General features: G+C 44.7%; 1 protein-coding gene across 1 annotated transcript in view; it reads left to right on the forward strand.

Moving 5' to 3' along the window:
* LOC145353708 (uncharacterized) overlaps positions 1-15,865 on the forward strand; it is an 88,899-nt gene extending 73,034 nt beyond the window's left edge. Inside the window, exons 15-16 of the mRNA XM_080204476.1 lie at positions 10,673-10,801; positions 15,846-15,865. Coding sequence (XP_080060602.1) covers positions 10,673-10,801; positions 15,846-15,865 — 149 coding nt within the window. The remainder of the gene's footprint in view (positions 1-10,672; positions 10,802-15,845) is intronic.
* The last annotated feature ends 2,887 nt before the right edge of the window (positions 15,866-18,752 follow it).

Genomic DNA, 18,752 nt, shown 5'->3' on the forward strand with positions numbered 1-18,752 from the left:
CATCTCTAGTCTGCTCGTGTGCTTATCTAGGTAAGCCTTAAACAACTCTAGCGTGTCTGCCTCCACCACACTACTTGGCAGTGCATTCCAGTCCCCCACAACCCTCTGTGAGAAAAACCTCCCTCTGAATTGTACCTCGCCCCTCTCACCCTAAGCCCGTGGCCCCTCATAATTTTTGTATCCAACCTGGGAAAAAGCTTACCACTGTTCACTCTATCTATACTCTTCATAATCTTATACACCTCTATTTGATCTCCCCTCATTCTCCGTCTTTCTAAGGAGAACAGCCCCAATTTGCCCAATCTCTCCTCATAGCTAAGTCCTTCCATACCAGGCAGCATCCTGGTAAACCTCCTCTGCACTCTCTCCAGGGTCTCCACGTCCTTCCGGTAGTACGGCGACCAGAACTGGACGCAGTACTCCAAATGCAGCCTAACCAATGTTCTATGCAACTGCAACATTAGACACCAGCTTTTATACTCTATACCCATTCCTATAAAGGCAAGCATACCATAAGCCTTCTTCGCCACCTTCTCCACCTGTGCTGCCACCTTCAAGCACTTGTGTACCTGCACATCTAGGTCCCTCTCCGTTTTTATACTCTTAATAGTCCTACCATTTATTGTATAACTCCCCCCTACGTTATTTCTTCCAAAATGCATCACCTCGCATTTATCAGGATTAAATTCCATCTGCCATTTCTCTGCCCAATATACCAGCCTATCTATATCCTGCTGTATATCCTGACACTGCTCATTACTATCTGCAAGTCCAGCCATCTTCGTGTCATCTGCAAACTTGTTGATCACACCAGTTACTCCCTCTTCCAAGTCATTTATGTATATTACAAATAGCAAAGGTCCCAATACTGAGCCCTGTGACACACCACTAGTCTCAGACCTCCAGCTCGAAAAAGACCCTTCCACTGCTACCCTCTGTCTCCTGTTACCAAGCCAGTTCTCAATCCACCTGTCCTTGTACCCCATGAGCCTTAACCTTTTCCACCAACCTACCATGAGGGACTTTGTCAAACGCCTTACTGAAATCCATATAAACGACATCCACGGCTCGTCTTTCGTCGACTGTTTTTGTCACCTCCTCAAAAAATTCTACCAGATTCGTAAGACACAACCTCCCTTTTACAAAGCCTCCAGTATCAGCCTGGTGAACCTTCTCTGTACTCCCTCCAAGGCCAATATATCCTTTCGCAAATAAGGGAACCAAAACTGCACACAGTACTCCAGTTGCAGCCTCACCAGTGCCATGTACAGTTGCAGTAAGACCTCCCTGCTTTTATGTTCTATCCCCCTTGCTATAAAGGCCAACATTCCATTTGTCTTCTTGATCACCTGCTGCACCTGCAGGCTGAGTTTTTGCAATTTGTGCACAAGGACCCCCAGGTCCCTCTGCACAGTAGCATGCTGCAACTTTTCACCATTTAAATAATACTTCATCCTACTATTATTTCTTCCAAAGTGGATAACCTCACATTTGCTAACATTATACTCCATCTGCCAGGTCCTCGCCCATTCGCTCAGCCTATCCAGATCTCTCTGCAGACTTTCCACGTCCTCCACGCAATTCGCTCTTCCACTCATCTTCGTGCCTTCAGCAAATTTTGTTTCCCTACACTCAGCCCCCTCCTCCAGATCGTCTATGTATAATGGTAAACAGTTGAGGCCCCAGCACCGATCCCTGTGGCACTCCACTAGTCACCAACTGCCAACCAGAATAGCACCCATTTATTCCAACTCTCTGCTTCCTGTTAGATAGCCAATCCTCAATCCATGCTAACACTTTACCCACAACTCCATGTACCCTAACCTTCTGCAGCAACCTTTTGTGAGGCACCTTATTGAACGCCTTTTGCAAATCTAAAAACACCACATCCACTGGTTCCCCTCTGTCTACCGCACTAGCCACATCATTATAAAAATCCAGTAGATTTGTCAAACACGACTTCCCCATCATGAATCCATGCTGCATCTGCTTGATCGAACCGTTCTTTTCTAGGTGTCCTGCTATTTCTTATTTTATGATGGATTCTAGCATTTTCCCAACTATGGACGTTAAGCTAACTGGCCTGTAGTTATCCGTCTTTTGTCTGCTACCTTTTTTAAACAGCGGCATAACAGTAACTGTTTTCCAGTCCGCTGGCACTTCCCCAGAGTCCAGCGAATTTTGATAAATAATCACTAATGCATCTGCTCTTACTTCTGCCATTTCTTTCAGAACCCTGGGATGCATTCCATCCAGTCCAGGGGACTTGTCTACCTTCAGTCCCATTAGTCTACCAAGCACTACCTCTGTTGTAACAGTGACTGTATTAAGGACCTCATCTCCTACCAACCCTCCATCTTTAATATTTGGTAAACTATTTGTGTCCTCCTCCATGAAGACCGACACAAAAAACCTATTTAAAGTCTCAGCCATTTCCTCGTTCCCCACCATTAAACCCCACCTCTCGTCCTCCAAGGGTCCAACATTCACTCTAGCCAGTCTCCTCTTCTTTATATATTTGTAAAAACATTTACTGTCATTTTTTATATTTAGAGCTAGTTTAATTTCATAACCTATCTTTCCTTTCTTTATCGCTTTCTTAGTCATTCTTCGTTGTTTTTTAAACCTTTTCCAATCCTCTAATTCCCCACTATTTTTAGCCACTCTGTACACATTGGTTTTTAATTTAATACTCTAGTTTATTTCCTTCGATATCCACAGCTGGTTATCCCTTTTCTTTCAGTCCTTCTTTATCACCGGAATATATTTCTGCTGAGTACTGCAAAAAATCTCCTTAAAAATCCTCCACTGTTCCTCAGCTGTCCTACCAACTGGTCTGCGCCCCAATCTACATTAGCCAATTCCACCCTCATCTTATCATTCTCCCCTCTGTTCAAGCAGAGGACACTGGTTTGGGACCCTACTTTCTCACCCTCCACCTGCATCAGAAATTCAATCATATTGTGATCACTCGCCCCAAGAGGATCCCTCACAAGAAGGTCCCTTCTTCAAAAAAAAAGCACTGTTGGCGTAAAGAGAGCAGTTTTACAAATTTTAGAATCAATATGATTTGCTCATAATTCCCGTGGCTGTTTGATTCTGGAAAACATGCGTTGGAGGCCTGTTGGGAAATTTATGTTCACTCCTGAAGTTTAGTTTAGGCGGGTTCCACAGCTGCAATCAATGAAGTGCTATCAGGATAGTCTCAAAGAGTTGGAATTTCTGCAGTTCACAAAGTTAATTGTGGTGTTGGTGGGCCTGAATGTTAAGAATTGGAGAAATTTAAGATTAAAAAATAGTTGAAGCAGGGAGTTGATTAAAGGCAGATGTCTGGAGAGATGATGGGATGTGAATTAGCCTATCAGTGATAAGTAAGTATTTTACTATATGTCTGGAAAGGACAATGGTGCTACACAAGTGGTACAAAGTGCAGAGATAAGGAAATTGATGTGCAGCCAGGTAAGTTCAGATATTTTTGCAAAAATATACTTTATTCGTAAAATATCTGAGAACATTTAAAAATGGCACAGACTCTGCAATATATTCAGGTTTTCTATGTACATCATGTTGTACTCTCAAGGTGCTTCAACACTTCCAAAGAAGTGTTACAGGCATTTCAAAATGGCTATTACAATGGTGCAAAGGTATTGAAGTTGTCTACCTATAAAGTTGAGGTGCTTCCATACAATCCATGTAATATTCACTGGGAGTAATTACACAGTAATTCACTGAGGGAGTTCTTCATAGTTCTGTTCCTGAAAGGTCTTAGAGAGCGACTTTTCTCGATTGTGCCTCTTCAGTGGCTGCCCAGGCGTTTAGCATATCCTTAGCACATAATCCTGGGCTTTGAAATGTGCCAGTCTGCTGGTTTTGGGACAACTCTTTGCACTGGAAGGCCAACAAGTTTCAGCAGATCAAAGAGCATCTTTCACCAAGTCGATGATCATTGAGGTGAACCTTGACAAAAACCATCTCATCTCTCTTCTGACCTTCTTTGCAAAGGCACATTCCACGAGGAGGTGGAAAACTGGTTCTTTCCCACCACAGTCACCTCAAGGGCAACATGCAGATGGGGTAAGACTCCGATGTATAGGCAGGACCTGACAGGGCCTTTCTCGCCAGCAGCCAAGCTAGGCCTTGGTGTTTGTTTGCAGGTTCTGATGATGAGGCAGCTGGTAAGTTCAGTTTCTGAGCACACATCACATCTTGTTTTCCAATGTATTTGGGTGTTTGTAGAATATCATATCCCACAATTGCAGCAACATATATTTTCACTACATATAAGCAGTAAAAAAAGTTGCTTTCTCCAAACAAGTGATGCATTTCACCAAAATTATTTATGTTAAGAATCAACATTATTTCCACTTTTTTCTTTCATTGGCATTAACCTCTTTGATGACTATCAGGGTTCTGGTACTGTGACTCCGTTCAATAGAAGGGAAACAAATTCACGAAGATGCTGTTACAAGAAACTTCCCTTACTGATTTTCTCTGGAAAGAAACATTGTCCGTATATCATTGACAAAGTTATTTTCAAACTGCTATCTGCCTCACCTTTGCCCTTCAATCAGCATGATAGCTCTGCTGCTGTCAGTGTGGTCATCTCCAGATTTCATCCCCTGTTTGCCCTTCCCCAACCCAATTGTTCAACAACACTGTTCTCTGTATCAGCGGGGAAGTAACACACATCTTTCTGCACCCAACTGGTTGAGCTATCCTTAACTAAATCACAGTGGGCCACATCAAGCATTGAGTTCTTGTGCCAAAACTGGCAAATTACTCTGGAATCACTCTGGATATCAATGATACGTGACATTTCATTTTGCATCACCCATCAGGGCCCTCCTTTCCTGCAGCACTGTGCCGTATGCCAGTTTTACTCCATGATAGAGCAATGGCACTGAGTGTGTAAATCATTTGCAAATGTCATTTTTTGTTACTTGATCACAGGGCTTTTCTCTGTCAAACTTCCTGCAGCCTTTAATGGTTGAAAATGCAGCCTCCTCTAATACCTCTCCTCCGCTGTCCAACTCAGTGCATCAATTAGGTTATTAATGCTCGCTGAAGGCCAAGGAATGAAAGTACAATGCCACCCTTGCACCTGATGTCCATTTCTCTAGAAATCATTTTAGAATGCAGATTACATCTTTTCATTCCCTTCCAGGGGCAAATGTCTGTTTGCAACTATCAACTCGATCACTTTAATGCTAAATATCTCTGTAAGATCATACATCAGCTTCCTATACTCATAAACTGAAAGGCAATATTAGCCCATCTTTTAACAATTTAATCCTTGTTATCATTCTATAAATGGGCACCACAGCCACTTGCCTCCTCTTTGTACCTCAACCTCATTCAGACGAGCATCAACATCCCATTAGATATTTTAATGCTGGTACCTGTCTTTTAATGATTCATGTAGTTGGTTTATACATTTTATAAGTGGGTAACACACCAAAGAAAGGACATTCATTTGTATTGTGCCTCATTGAATGATGTGCAGTGGGGTACATATGAATGATAAGCATTTGACTTGCATAAATATTGATCAATACCTTGGCCATCTAAAATTAATTTTATATATCTGGATTCTAATTTTTTTTCTTTTGATTACTGTAGTAAATATTTTAAAAAATATTTGATTTTCACTCATTTCACTCAGTGGCAAAATGAAATATTATTTTTTATTTTCCTTTTATTGCTGTCTGTGAGAATTCCTCATTGTGATTGGCTGCTTAGTGTGTTTGATGGCATCATTGTTTCTGGTCACTAAAACATGTTCAAACTGACTCCAGATTAAAATCTAAAGAACAAAGAACAACACAGCACAGGAAACAGGCCCCTCGGCCCTACAAGCCGGCACCGCCCATTTTAACACTCAGCGAGTGCCTCGTTCCAATCCTTCTTCTACCTTTGACTTTTGTCTACGTCTCATGGACTCCACAATAAAGGAGTGCAAATTTAGAGAATTATATGTGTGCCAGATTAAGGGAGATCCAATTTAGGGACAATTTATTAACACCAATCAGCCTAAAAGCATGTTTTTCGGGTGTGGGAGGAAACTGGAGCACCGGGAGAAAACCCACGCAAGCACGGGGAGAATGTGCAAACTCCCATAGACACCGACCCAAGCCGGAGATCCGACCCGGATCCCTGTAACTGCACAGCAAACAGTGATAGTCACTGAGCTGTCGTGTTGACTGTCAATTGGTCCAGTTTAAGCGTACACTAACGATGTGAAGCACTAGGCAACTCTCGAAGCAACATCCAAGAGCAGCCCTCGCACAACCCACCGCGTGTATGCCCCTTGTTGGCCAACAAGGTGGACCGAATCGCCTGTGGACGTAAAATAGAGACAGTAATAAACATACAACAGCCTATACAGACATTCATGGAAAACAGAAGATCCTCAGTAGCTCCAACGTAAGAGACAGGTGAGCCATAAAATTTGTTGGACGGCCCATAGAAATCTGTTAATTCCCAGGAACGTCCTGAGGCTCTTGATCCTCAACTAGAACATTCTTTTGTATCCCTCCATCTCCAGTCTGCTCAGGTAAGCCTTAAATGCCAGCTTTTATACTCTATACCCCTTCTTATAAAGGCAATCATACCATATGCCTTCTTCACCACCTTCTCCACCTGTACTACCACCTTCAAGGACTTGTGAACTTGCACACCTAGGTCCCTCTGTGTTTCTACACTCTTAATGGTCCTACGATTTATTGTATAACTCCCCCCTACATTATTTCTTCCAAAATGCATCACCTCACATTTATCTGGATTAAATTCCATCTGCCATTTCTCCGCCCAATTTACCAGCCTATCTATATCATGCTGTATTGTCTGACACTTCATCACAATCAGCAAGTCCAGCCATCTTCGTGTCATCTGCAAACTTGCTGATCACACCAGTTACTCCCTCTTCCAAATCATTTATATGTATTACAAATAGCAGAGGCCCCAGTACGGAGCCCTGCGGAACACCACTAGTCACAGACCTCCAGCTAGAAAAAGACCCTTCCACTGCTACCCTCTGTCTCCTGTTGCCAAGCCAGTTCTCTACCCGTCTAGCCACCTGTCCTTGTATCCCATGAGCCTTAACCTTTTTCACCAACCTGCCATGAGGGACTTTATCAAATGCCTTACTGAAGGAAACTAACAAAATCTACTAACAAAATATTTGAAATCCATGAAAAGGAGATTGCTCCAATCTTATGGACATCTTTTATCTAGGCCAAAAGTGAATGCAGTCACTTCACTGTGAATTACACAAGCTGGACTATTGGGTTTGTTTTGAATGCAGCACTGGCTCACCCAAATGTTAGTAGTGCTCCAAATATGTAATCATGGGAATAGTTCATGTAGTCCAAGCTTTTATTTCCTTTCAATTAGAAGGTTCTTACGTTTGTGAAAAGAATTGATAGGGGTGATAGAGGATTAACTTTGATCATTGGTAGAGAAGTACAGGCTCAGTTGCACTCTACGACTTCCTTCTGCTGTACTCACACACATACGGGCTAACCTTCAGCAGTCACCCTCTGCTGGACATTCTTTGCATCACACATATACAATCTCACCTTCAGCAATCCCATAGTCATAGAGTGCAGAAAAGGTCTTTTGGTCCCCTTGTCTGGGCTCTCTCTGTATCTCCTCTTTTCTCTCTATCACTCTCACACACACATACACATCTCCCTCTAAGAGTGTAGGATATTCTGGCCAAGCTTGCCCAAAACTAGAAAATCTCACCTGAGGCCAACGGGCCTTTCCATGATCTTCCCCTCACCCACTCCAATTCCTGTGGTGGATGGGACAGTAAGATTCATCCCTCTGTTTGTCTCTCTCTCTCTCTCTCTCACACACACACACACACACACAAACACACAGGGACCAACCTTCAGCAAATACCCTTTGGTGGACTGTAATACTGCAACAATTGTTTAATCCTAGTTGGCACAAAACTAAAACAGGAAAAGTGGCCAAATTGTGATGTACAAGAGAACTTAGAGATAGTATTAGATCCAAGGAAGAGGCATGCAAATTGCCCTGAAGATTGGGAGCAGTTTAGAATTCAGCAAAGGAGGACCAAGGGATTGATTAAGAAGGGGTAAATAGATGAGGGGAAGCTTGCAGGGAATGTAAAAACTTTCTTGAACAGTTTCTATAATTATGTGGAGAGAAGAAGATTATGAGGAACAATGAAATGGCTGATCAACTAAGTACATGCTTTGGCTCTGTCTTCACAAAGGAGGTCACAAATAACATTCCAGAAATGCTGGGAAGCACAGGATTTAGTATGAGGGAAGAACTAAAGAAATCAGTATTCATAGAAAAATGGTGTTGGGGAAATTGATGGGATCGCAGGCCATTAAATCCCAAGGGCCTAATAATCTGCATCCCAGAGAAGTGGCTTTGAAGCAGTTGATGCAAGTTGGTGGTGATCTTCCAGGAATTTATATACACTGGAACAGTTCCTACAGATTGGAGGGTAGCTAATTTGACCCCACTAACTAAAAAGGTCGGTCGAGAGAAAATGGAATTCGGACCAGTCAGCCTGTGTTGTTTGTGAGGAAAACTCTAGAATCCATTATCAAAGAGCACTTGGAAACCATTGGTAGAATTGGTCAGAGTCAGCAAGGATTTATGAAAGGGAAATTATGCTTGACAAATCTACAGGAATTCTTCAAGGATGTAATGGTAGAGTTGATTGGGGAAGCCAGTGGTTTACTTGGATTTTCAGAAGGCTTTCGTCAAGGTCCCACATAAGAAACCAGTGTGTAAAATTGAAAGGGAAAGGAGGTAGCGTATTGAGATGAATAGAAACTGATTGGCGGATAGGAAACAAAGGGCCCTATTTTACTATTTCAGTTCTAAACAAAGGGCCCTATTTTACTATTTCAGTTCGAAACAAAGGGCCCTATTTTACTATTTCAATTCGAAACAAAGGGCCCTATTTTACTATTTCAATTCGAAACAAAGGGCCCTATTTTACTATTTCAGTTCGAAACAAAGGGCCCTATTTTACTATTTCAATTAGAAACAAAGGGCCCTATTTTACTATTTTAATTCTAAGTGCTGGGCAGACCTATAACTGGGAAGACGCGATTTTAACCATTAAGTTGTGCCCGTTTTCAAGCATGAAAACTGGGCATGAGGTGAGTATTGAGATCTGTGCCCACCTTTGTGCCGGTTCCCCCTTTACCCAGGACCGAAAATGGCCGCCGTCAGAACCACGCCAAAATCGGGCGCAATGTCAATTTAAACGTATTTGCACGATTCAAATTAACTTAATGGTCTGCACGCCCAAACGTACAGGCACTTGCTCCTTTACCACTCCGTTTGCCCATCCAGATTCAGCACGAAACAGACATGGTCCACAAAGGTCCGATTTGGGTGCTCCAGCTTCTCAGGAGGTACGTTCCGAGCTTCCAACGGCTCTCTGACTCAGATCAGTGGTGGAGGGAGGGGGAGGGAGGCAGGTCAGATGGTTCACTGGTGGGGGGGGAGGGAACAGGTCAGTTGGCTCTCTGGTGAGGGGGGGGGAGGTGGGTCAGATGGCTGTGTGGTGGGGGGGGTAGTGTGCGGGTCAGATGTCTCTCTGACTTCGATTGGAGGGTGAGAGGGGTCAGGGGGCAGGGAGTGCAGGGGGGTAGGTGGTGGCAGGGATACGGGGCAAGGGATCCGTTGGCACTCTGCATGTGATCGGTGTGGGGAAGCGGGGAGGGGGTCCGCTGCTACTCTGCATGTAATCGGGGAAGGAAAGGGGGGCTTTACTGCACTCTGTGTCTGATCAGTGGGGAGAAGGAGGGGTCCATTGCCAGTCTGCATGTGATCAGTGAGGGGGAAGGAGGGTCCACTGATGCTCTGAGTGTGATCGGTGGGGGGAAATGGAGGGTCCACTGCCACTCCGCGTGTGATCAGTGAGGGGGAAGGGGTGTCCACTGCCTCTCTGTTTATGATCGGTGCGGGGGGAGGAGAATCTGCTGCCACTCTGCGTGTGAACAGTGGGGTGGGTAAGTGAGTTCCACTGGCGCTCGGTGTGTGATCAGTGAGGGGAAGGCGGGGCCTGCAGTCAGTCTGGATGTCGGGGGCGTGGGGGGATAAAGAAGCCGTTAATGTTGTGGGGGTTGGACAATATCCGTGGGGGCCAGGAAGGAGACAGTATCCGGCCCAGGAGCAATGTGGCAAGGGAGCGTTTTTCTATTTTTTTTCGCTGCGTATGAGCATTTGGGGGCACCAATAGGAGCTGCAGCGTTTCAGGCACGATAAGCCTTACCCACAGGCTTCTGCAACGCGATTCAGAATCATTGCTATTTTTTCAGTGTGCGTATGGGGGCGCCAGAGATGGGGTCTAAGGTTCGAATCTGAAACACTGCGGGCCCTATTTTACCATTTTAATCAAAGCGCTGAGCGGACTTGAAACTAGGAGTGTTTCAACTCTCTGCCTGAAAATATTATAACAGACTGGGCTGGAAGGATGTTCCCAATGGTAGGGTGACCAGAACCAGCAGCATTGTCTAAGGATATGGGGTAAACCTCTTAGGATGAAAATGAGGAGAAATTTCTTCACCCAGAAAGTGGTGAGCCTGTGCAATTCACTACCACAGAAAGCAGTTGAGACCAAACATTGTGGGAGTGATTCTCCCATTCTGACCCACTAATTTTTTTTTGGCAGGTCAGGCCGGGTGGTTCGTGCGTGCGCTGACCTGTGGGATTCACGCATGCGTTCCCGACGTGCGCGCTTCTCCCAGTGATGGATATTCGGCTCGTTTGGGACCGCACTGGAAACTGGCGGGAACAACAGGTGAGTAATTTTAATCTTATTGACTGTGATTTCAATGTGATTATCGGACCTGGGAGTGAATTCTCCAGGCCCGACAGCATCTCCCATCCCGCCAGTAAAATTTCACCCCAGAGTTTAGAGTGGCTCCCACTTTTGGGGAACCAGCAGGATACTCTGCTGGAGTGAAGGGCAGGCAATCGGGACCCCCCCAGGGGGGTCGGGCACTAGGGGGGTGATGCCCCCGGGCCTGGCAGTGCCAGCCTGTGCCCCTGGAACTACCCTAGGAGCAAAGTGCCCATGTTCAGAGGGCACCTTTGCACTGCCCACTGAACATTGGGCAGTGCCATGGGGATGGAGCCTAGGGGCCAGGGCCTAGGCTCAGGGCCAGCGGGGGGCAGGCCCTGGGGGAGGTGGGTGATCGGTGCAGGTGGGGGATCCTGCTGCTGCCACTTGGATCAATAGGGGCTTGAGGGAGGCCAATTTCAGGGTGGGCTGGGGAGGTGGTGGGCTGCGGGGAGGAGGGTCTGCCTCCTGTGGGGAGGTCTGCTGGGGTGGGGGATGTCTGACATGGTGCAGAGTCTACTTCCTGTGGGGGCGGGGGGTGCGGTTGGTGAGGGCATCTGCTGGGGTGGGAGTATCTTCACTGCTATGGGGGTTGGCTGAAGATCAGGGCACTCCTGGAAGGCCCATGGAGGGGGGGTGGATGGGAAAGTTGGGGTTGACCCGGGAATGCTAGTGAGGGGTGCGATTGGGCAATGGCGGGGGGGGGAGGTGGTTGGAAGGTTCCTGGGCTGGCCAGCGATCGAGCCCTGGTTCAATCTGCCAAAATGCATCACCTCGCGTTTGTCTAAATTAAACTCCATCTGCTATTTGTCAGCCTACTGGCCCAATTGATCAAGATCCCACAGCAACTGGAGATAACCTTTTTCACAGTCCACCAGGCCACCAATCTTGGTGTCATCTGCAAATTTACTACCCATGCCCCCTATATTCTCATCCAAATCATTAATATAAATGACAAATATCAGTAGGCCCAGCACTGATCCCTGAGGCATACCGCTGGTCACAAGTCTCCAGTTTGAAAAACAAGTCTCTACAACCAGCAAGAAGCCAATTTTGTATCCATTTAGATACTTCACCCTGGATCCCGTGAGATTTAACTTGATGGAACAACATGCGGTACCTTGTCAAAGGCCTTGCTAAAGTCCATGTAGATAACATCAACTGCACTGCCCTCATCTAACTTCTTGCTTACCCCTTCAAAAAACTCAATAAAATTTGTGAGACATGATTTTCCACTCACAAAGCCATGCTGACTGTTCCTAATCAGTGCTTGCATCTCTAAATGCCTGTAGATCCTGTCTCTCAAATTATCTTCCAACAATTTACCCATCACAAATGTGAGGCTAACTGGTCTGTACTTCCCAGGCTTTTCCCTGCGGCCCTTTTTAAACAAAGGCACAATGTTTGTCACTCTCCAATCTTCAGGCACCTCACCCTTGACTATCAATGATTCAAATATCTCGGCTAGGGGACCCGCAAATCCTCCCTAGCCTCCCACAATGTCCTGGGATATACTTCATCAGATTTATTTACCTTGATGCACTTTAAGACTTCCAGCATCTCCTTCTCTGTAATATGTACACTCCTCAAGACATCACTATTTAATTCCCTACTTACACCCCTTACACTCTTCAAGAGATTCACTTGATCCCAGCTGCTTATGCACATCATGTGTCTCTTTCTTCTTCTTGACCAGGGCTTCAATATCCCGAGTCATCCAAGGATCCTGACTTCTGCCAGCCTTGGCCTTCACTCTAAGAGGAATATGTTTACCTTGAACCCTGGTTAACACACTTTTGAAAGCATGCCACTTACCAGACGTCCCTTTTCCTTCCCATAGGCTCCCACAAATAACTTTTGAAAGTTCCTGCTTCATACCATCAAAATTGGCCTTGCCCCAATTTAGAATATTAATTTTTGGGCAGACCTATCACTCTCCATAGTTATCTTAAAACTGATAGAATTATGGTCACTGTTCCCAAAGTAATCCATTACTAACACTTCTGTCACCTGCCCTTCCTTATTTCCCAAGAGGAGGTCAAGTTTTGCCCCCAGTCTAGTTGGGCCATCCACATACTGAATGAGAAATTCCTCCTAAATACACTCAACAAATTTCTCTCCATCCAACCCTCTAATACTATGACTGTCCCAGTCAATGTTGGGAGAATCAAAATCTCCGACTATTACCACCCTATTTTTCTTGGAGCTATCTGTAATCTCCTTACATATTTGCTCCTCAATTTCCCACTATTTGGGGCTATATTACAACCTTATCAAAGTGATTTTCCCCTTCTTATTTCTCAGTCCTACCCATATAGTATCAGTGGCCGAACACTCTGGTATATCCCCTCTCAGTACGGCCGTGATGCTTTCCCTAATCAAAAGTGCAACTCACCCTCCTCTCTTACCTTCTGTTCTTTCTTTCCTATGGCATCTGTACCCTGGAACATTGAGCTGCCAGTCCTGTCTCTCCCTTAGCCATGTTTCAGTAATTGCTAGAATATCCTAGTCCCACATACCTATCAATGCCCTGAGTTCATCTGACTTGCCCGTCAGGCCTCTTTCATTGAAATAAATGCAGTTTAATCTGGACTTCTGGACTTGAAGTGACCAAAGGAACTTGTTAAAACCAATTTTCTGTTTCCAATGGCAAGGACTAGTCATAAAATCCCTGATAATATGTCATTAGGCCAGGAATCCATAAAATAAAAGTTTGAATCCTAGCGAACACAGATTTTACACAACAGAAAATTGAACAGTTTTCCTTTTATAAAGGTGACCTGGAATTTAATTCAATGTGACAAAATGGTATCTATTCCACTAATATCATTCAAAATCTAATGGCAGACCCACTTGAAGCTGAACAGTGTTCAGTAGCTTCGAAATCCATCCAGTTATATGAAATGTTGAGGTGTACAGAATGAGAAATTAAAGGTGGCATCCATCAACAAGAAGCTCAACAGTCAATTAATTCAAAGATCTAGAGGCCCGATGGCGCGAAAACGTGGTAAAGTAGGGCATAAGGCCATTAACGTGATCCGTGCCTGTGTCTGCGCAGATGCCCACTTTACCAAGGCCAAAAATCCGATTTGCGCCCAAAATGGGTGCAACAGCGATTTAAAAGCATTTGCATACATTTAAATTGAATTAATGAACTTCCCGCCCAACTTTACCAGCATTTCCCCCCTTTCCCATTGCATTCACGCATCCAGATTCGGCGCAAAACAGACATGCTCGGCAAAGGTCTGTTTCAGGTGCTCCTGCTGCGGAAAGGATAGGTTCAGAGTTTCCAACAGCTCTCTAACTCAGATCGGTGGTGGGGGGAGGAGGAAGGTGGGGGAGCGGGTGAGAGAAGGGAGGCCCAATCATTTTCAGGTGGAGGGCGGGGAAGGAGAAGGGTGGGTCAGATGTACCTGTGGTCGGGTGGAGGGAGGAAGGAGGCCAGATCATTGTCTGGTGGAGGGAATTGGGGGGTGGGGGAGGAGGGAGGCCTGAACATTGTCTGGTGGAGGGAATTGGGGGGTGGGGGAGGAGGGAGGTCAGATCATTGTCTGGTGGAGGGAATTGGGGGGTGGGGGAGGAGGGAGGTCAGATCATTGTCTAATGGTGGGAGGGAGGCCTGATCATTTTCTGGTTGGGGGGGCGTGGGGGGGGTGCAAGGGGGGAGGGTCTGCTGTGGGCGATCGGTGTGAAGGAAGGGGAGTCCGCTGCCACTCTGCGGGCGATCAGTGGGGTGGAAGGGGGGAAGAGGGTCGTGATCGGTCTGGTAGTGGCAGGGGGATGGGTGGCTAAGGGGGAAAGTTACACTGTCGGAGTGGGGGTGATGTCAGTGGGGACCTTCACTCCCGCGTTTCGTTCCCAAGCTGCTTTATCTGCTTTTTGCAGCCCTGGAGCAAAAAGTGGGAGCAATGTGACAGGGGCACGATTTTCAATTTTTTTTCCCCTCACTGCGTATGTGCAGTTCCGAGCTCCTATCGTTTCCGGCGCGCTAAACCCCGCCCATGATGTGATTCAGACTCGCGATTTTCTTCACATGCTAAGTGCTCATGGGGGTGCATGAAAGCAGATTTCCAAGTCGGATCTGAATTGTGCCCAGATTCAGCACTTATAATGAAAATGTTAAAATCAGGCCCCTAAGCATCAATCCAGGACTTGAATCATTTGATTTGGGGATTCTCCGAACTCTCAGTCCTTACCCTTCATAATATCTTCCCTTCTCCACAATGTCGGTGAAATCTTAGTAAATTCTGAAGGAAACTGATGGTAGTTGGCACTAAGATCACTGTTCATTACATTGGACTTGGAAACAATATTGTTGGAGAGAGTCAACACTCTTCAATAAAGATATTGAAAAAGACAAGAGGGATTCAGAAATGGAACAATGTCCAACAGGAATAAAAAACAAGTGATGTATTTAAAGAGACTCAAACAGCCTAAAAGGTTACATCGATCTTCACAAACATACCTCTGGTCCATTTTATTGTGTGTGAGGAAATGAATTTTAAGTCAAATCCTCCCACAATGAAATTTTTACATGTTAGCAATTAATTTCTGAAAGATCACCATTCTCAAAGCACTTTCAACAATCCCATAGAAACTTATAAAATTCTAACAGGGTTAGACAGGATAGATTCACAAAGAATGTTCCTAATGGTGGAGGAGTCCAGAATTAGGGGTCATATTTTGAGGATAAGGAGTAAACCTTTTAAGACTGAGGTGAGGAGAAATTTCTTCACCCAGAGGGTGGTGAGTGTATGGAATTCACCGCCACAGAAAGTAGTTGAGGCCAAAATGTTGTGTGATTTCAAGAGGAAATTAGATAAAGCTCTTGAGGCTAAAGGACCAAAGTATATGGTGGGAAGAGGGAATCAGCATATTGAATTCGATTATCAGCCATAATCAAAATGAATGGCGGAGCAGGCTCAAAGGACCACTTGGCCTTCTCCTGCTTCAATGACAATATAATCTTGCTGTTCTATGTCATTAAACATGTTGTCTTCAGCTATTGCTGAGCTCTGCTGATGAGAATCAGGCCACCTCGATTTCATTTCCATTTAATTGCAGCGTATAGATTGGGCTCCTCGGTCTGGAGATGCATTTTAGGTTTGTGAATGTTTGCGATACTGAGTGCTGCGTACAGAACCTCCTCACTTTGAGCTGATTCGGATGCCATCCCTGGACCATCAATATTCCTGTCCAGGCCTTGGTCCTGTAGCAGAAAACTGTGTGTTAGACATAATGACGTGGATGGGAGTGTAATATCTGTACCTGAATAATCTACTTTATTCAATCACTGATACCAATCTACTGTTCATACTCAGTGAGGGAAAAATCACTTCTAATTCTGTTTCATCTGGAAGTTAAAAATGGACTGCATTTGCAAGTATGCGACCTCTAGATAAAGAGCGAGGGGAATCAATAGGGAGAGGGGGGGCGGGAGCAGGCCCAACATCGCCCTTGGTATGCAAAAACCAATTGTCCCCAGGTACTGATGTTCTATCTGTCCCTGGTGTTGGGAAGGATGGCTCTGGTGTGGGTTATCTTTGATATTTGCTTACAAAGCCACAGGACATGGATGTAGTTAGACTGTACTGTACTATCAGTCCCTAGTGGAAAAATTAATATGGAGAAACAGCTTTAACCACCGTCAGGCAGGGGTCTATACATAATGTCCTAGAGGTCCTATGAGAGTTGGTGGATGGAGTCAGATGGTTCCCTGAGCAGACTGTCAGAGACATCTGCCAGAATGTCTCATCACCAGAACTTTCAAGTAAGCACCAAGACCTTGCTTGGTTGGTAGTGAGAAAGGCCTTTCCCATGAAATCCTACCTACACACCTGGAGACTCATCCACACGCTACCCTTGAGGTGACTGTGGTGGGGAAGAGACTAGCGTCCACCTCCTCGTGGAAGGCTCCTTTGCAAAGGTCAGAAGAGAGATGAGGTGGTTTTTCGTCGAGTTTCATCCTGAGCAGCTCTGTGACACAGGACTCTGTGCTCTGTGAGCTGATCCCAGGGACACCCAGACAAACATCAGCTCTGTGGAAGATGCTCTTTGGTGTGCCCAAAATGTCCAGTGCAAAAAGATGACCCCAACCAAGTGTTGCAGATGAGTTCATTCCGAAGCCCAGGATTGCAAATAGAATAGAATTGCTACAGTGCAGAAGGAGACTATTCGGAGCATCAAGTCTCCAACAGAGCCTCTTACCAAAGCTCAGCTCCTGTCCTATTCCTGTAACCTCATACATTTATTTTGCTAATCCCCCATCCTACCCATCTTTAGATATTGGGAGGATAGAGGATCACAGAGAGGAAACCTAAGCAGGCATGGGGAGAATGTACAAACTCCACAAACTACATGCTGAGGGATGCACTCAAGCTTGAAACAGCTGCCAAAGAGCTAAATGGGGAAAGGTCGCTTTCTAAGACCTTTCAGCCATACTGAATTGAAGGGAGGGGAATTGTACACTATCTCCTCAGGCTGTATGACTCACATTGAAAATATACAGTGAATATCATCACAATTTATTGAAGCACCTCAGAGTGCAACTTGATCTATGTAGACAACTTCAATATCTTTGCACCATTTGTTGTGACCACTTGAAATATCTGTAATGATACTTTGACTATGTTGAAGCTTTTTAGAGTGTAACACGACATGTAGAAAAAGTGAATATTATTGCACTTAGTGTGATGGCCATTTTGAAATGTTTGGAAAGTTCCTTCAGATAGAAAAGTAAGAAAAAAGAACGCAATTCTCTGGCCGGAATTTTACTGTCCTGTCCACTATGGGAATCAGAGCGAGCAAGGGACAGACAATGGAAAGGTACATTGACCTCAGGAAAGATTTTGTGATTTTGGGCCAAGCAAGACAAGAAAATCCCATTCTATATTTTAAGTCTGACACTGATTTGCTGGGCAGGGAATGTCTATGATGTATTCACTAGGACAATGACCAATCATCTCCAATCCACAATTTAAAAGTTCAGCCAAACAAGCTTTCACAGCTCCCATTACATGATGACATTGTATCTTTAGCTTGGTTCATGTTGGTTAGAAACAGACTAACAAGAAAGCAGATATCTCCTTCAGATGTCGGACAGTTTCTTTTTCCTCTCTTACCTGGGTGTTCAATGGGTGTTTCACCATAGCGTAAGTCACTGAATCGTCAATGGTTGCTGGGACAGAAGCGATGTCACTTGTTTTCTTCCTGATTAGTAAATAAGGTGAACACAAATTTCATAACTATTTATCATGAAGTGTAATAGATTTACTAATGCCAGTGTATTCAATTATGGCTGTTACACATCAGAAACATGGCTATCTGTTGTTTCCTGATTATCATTGACACAGTTTGATTCCTGTTGAATTATTTCCCTTAAACTTCCATCTTTCTACATGGAATATTCCCTCAATATCAGAAAGTTAGTGCATGGAGAGTTCACCAATCGGTGGAGTGTTTCATTGTGTGTGTAGAGTTTGTTGCACTTCTGCCCAAGAAAGAACTAATGCAATTGTCAGTTGAAGTCAAGGGACTTAATCAGAAATGGAGAAAAGGAGTCAAGGCCCCCCTCACTCCAGAGGATAATGTATCCCTGTACTTCACCAAAGCATTAATTATTGACACTGCCCATGTTAAATATAGATCATTGGAAATTGCACTTTTGCAATATATTCAATTTTTCTCAGTCAGTTTGGAATTCTGAATTTACTTTGCATTTCAATTTTTTTTTGCCAAATGTAACTGGTTTTAGTGTTTCTTCATTCTGTTCTGTTCAATTCACCATAACAAGGCATTTCATTCACACGTGTATGTAAGAACTCATTGCAATACACTGGTTGTCCTGTCTATGGTTTATGCCAGCCTTAGGAACTAGAAGCAGGAGTCAACCATTTGGCCCTTTGAGTGA

Source organism: Carcharhinus amblyrhynchos, chromosome 16 (genome assembly GCF_965287045.1).
Source record: "Carcharhinus amblyrhynchos chromosome 16, sCarAmb.v2.hapA, whole genome shotgun sequence".
Taxonomy (NCBI): Eukaryota; Metazoa; Chordata; class Chondrichthyes; order Carcharhiniformes; family Carcharhinidae; genus Carcharhinus; species Carcharhinus amblyrhynchos.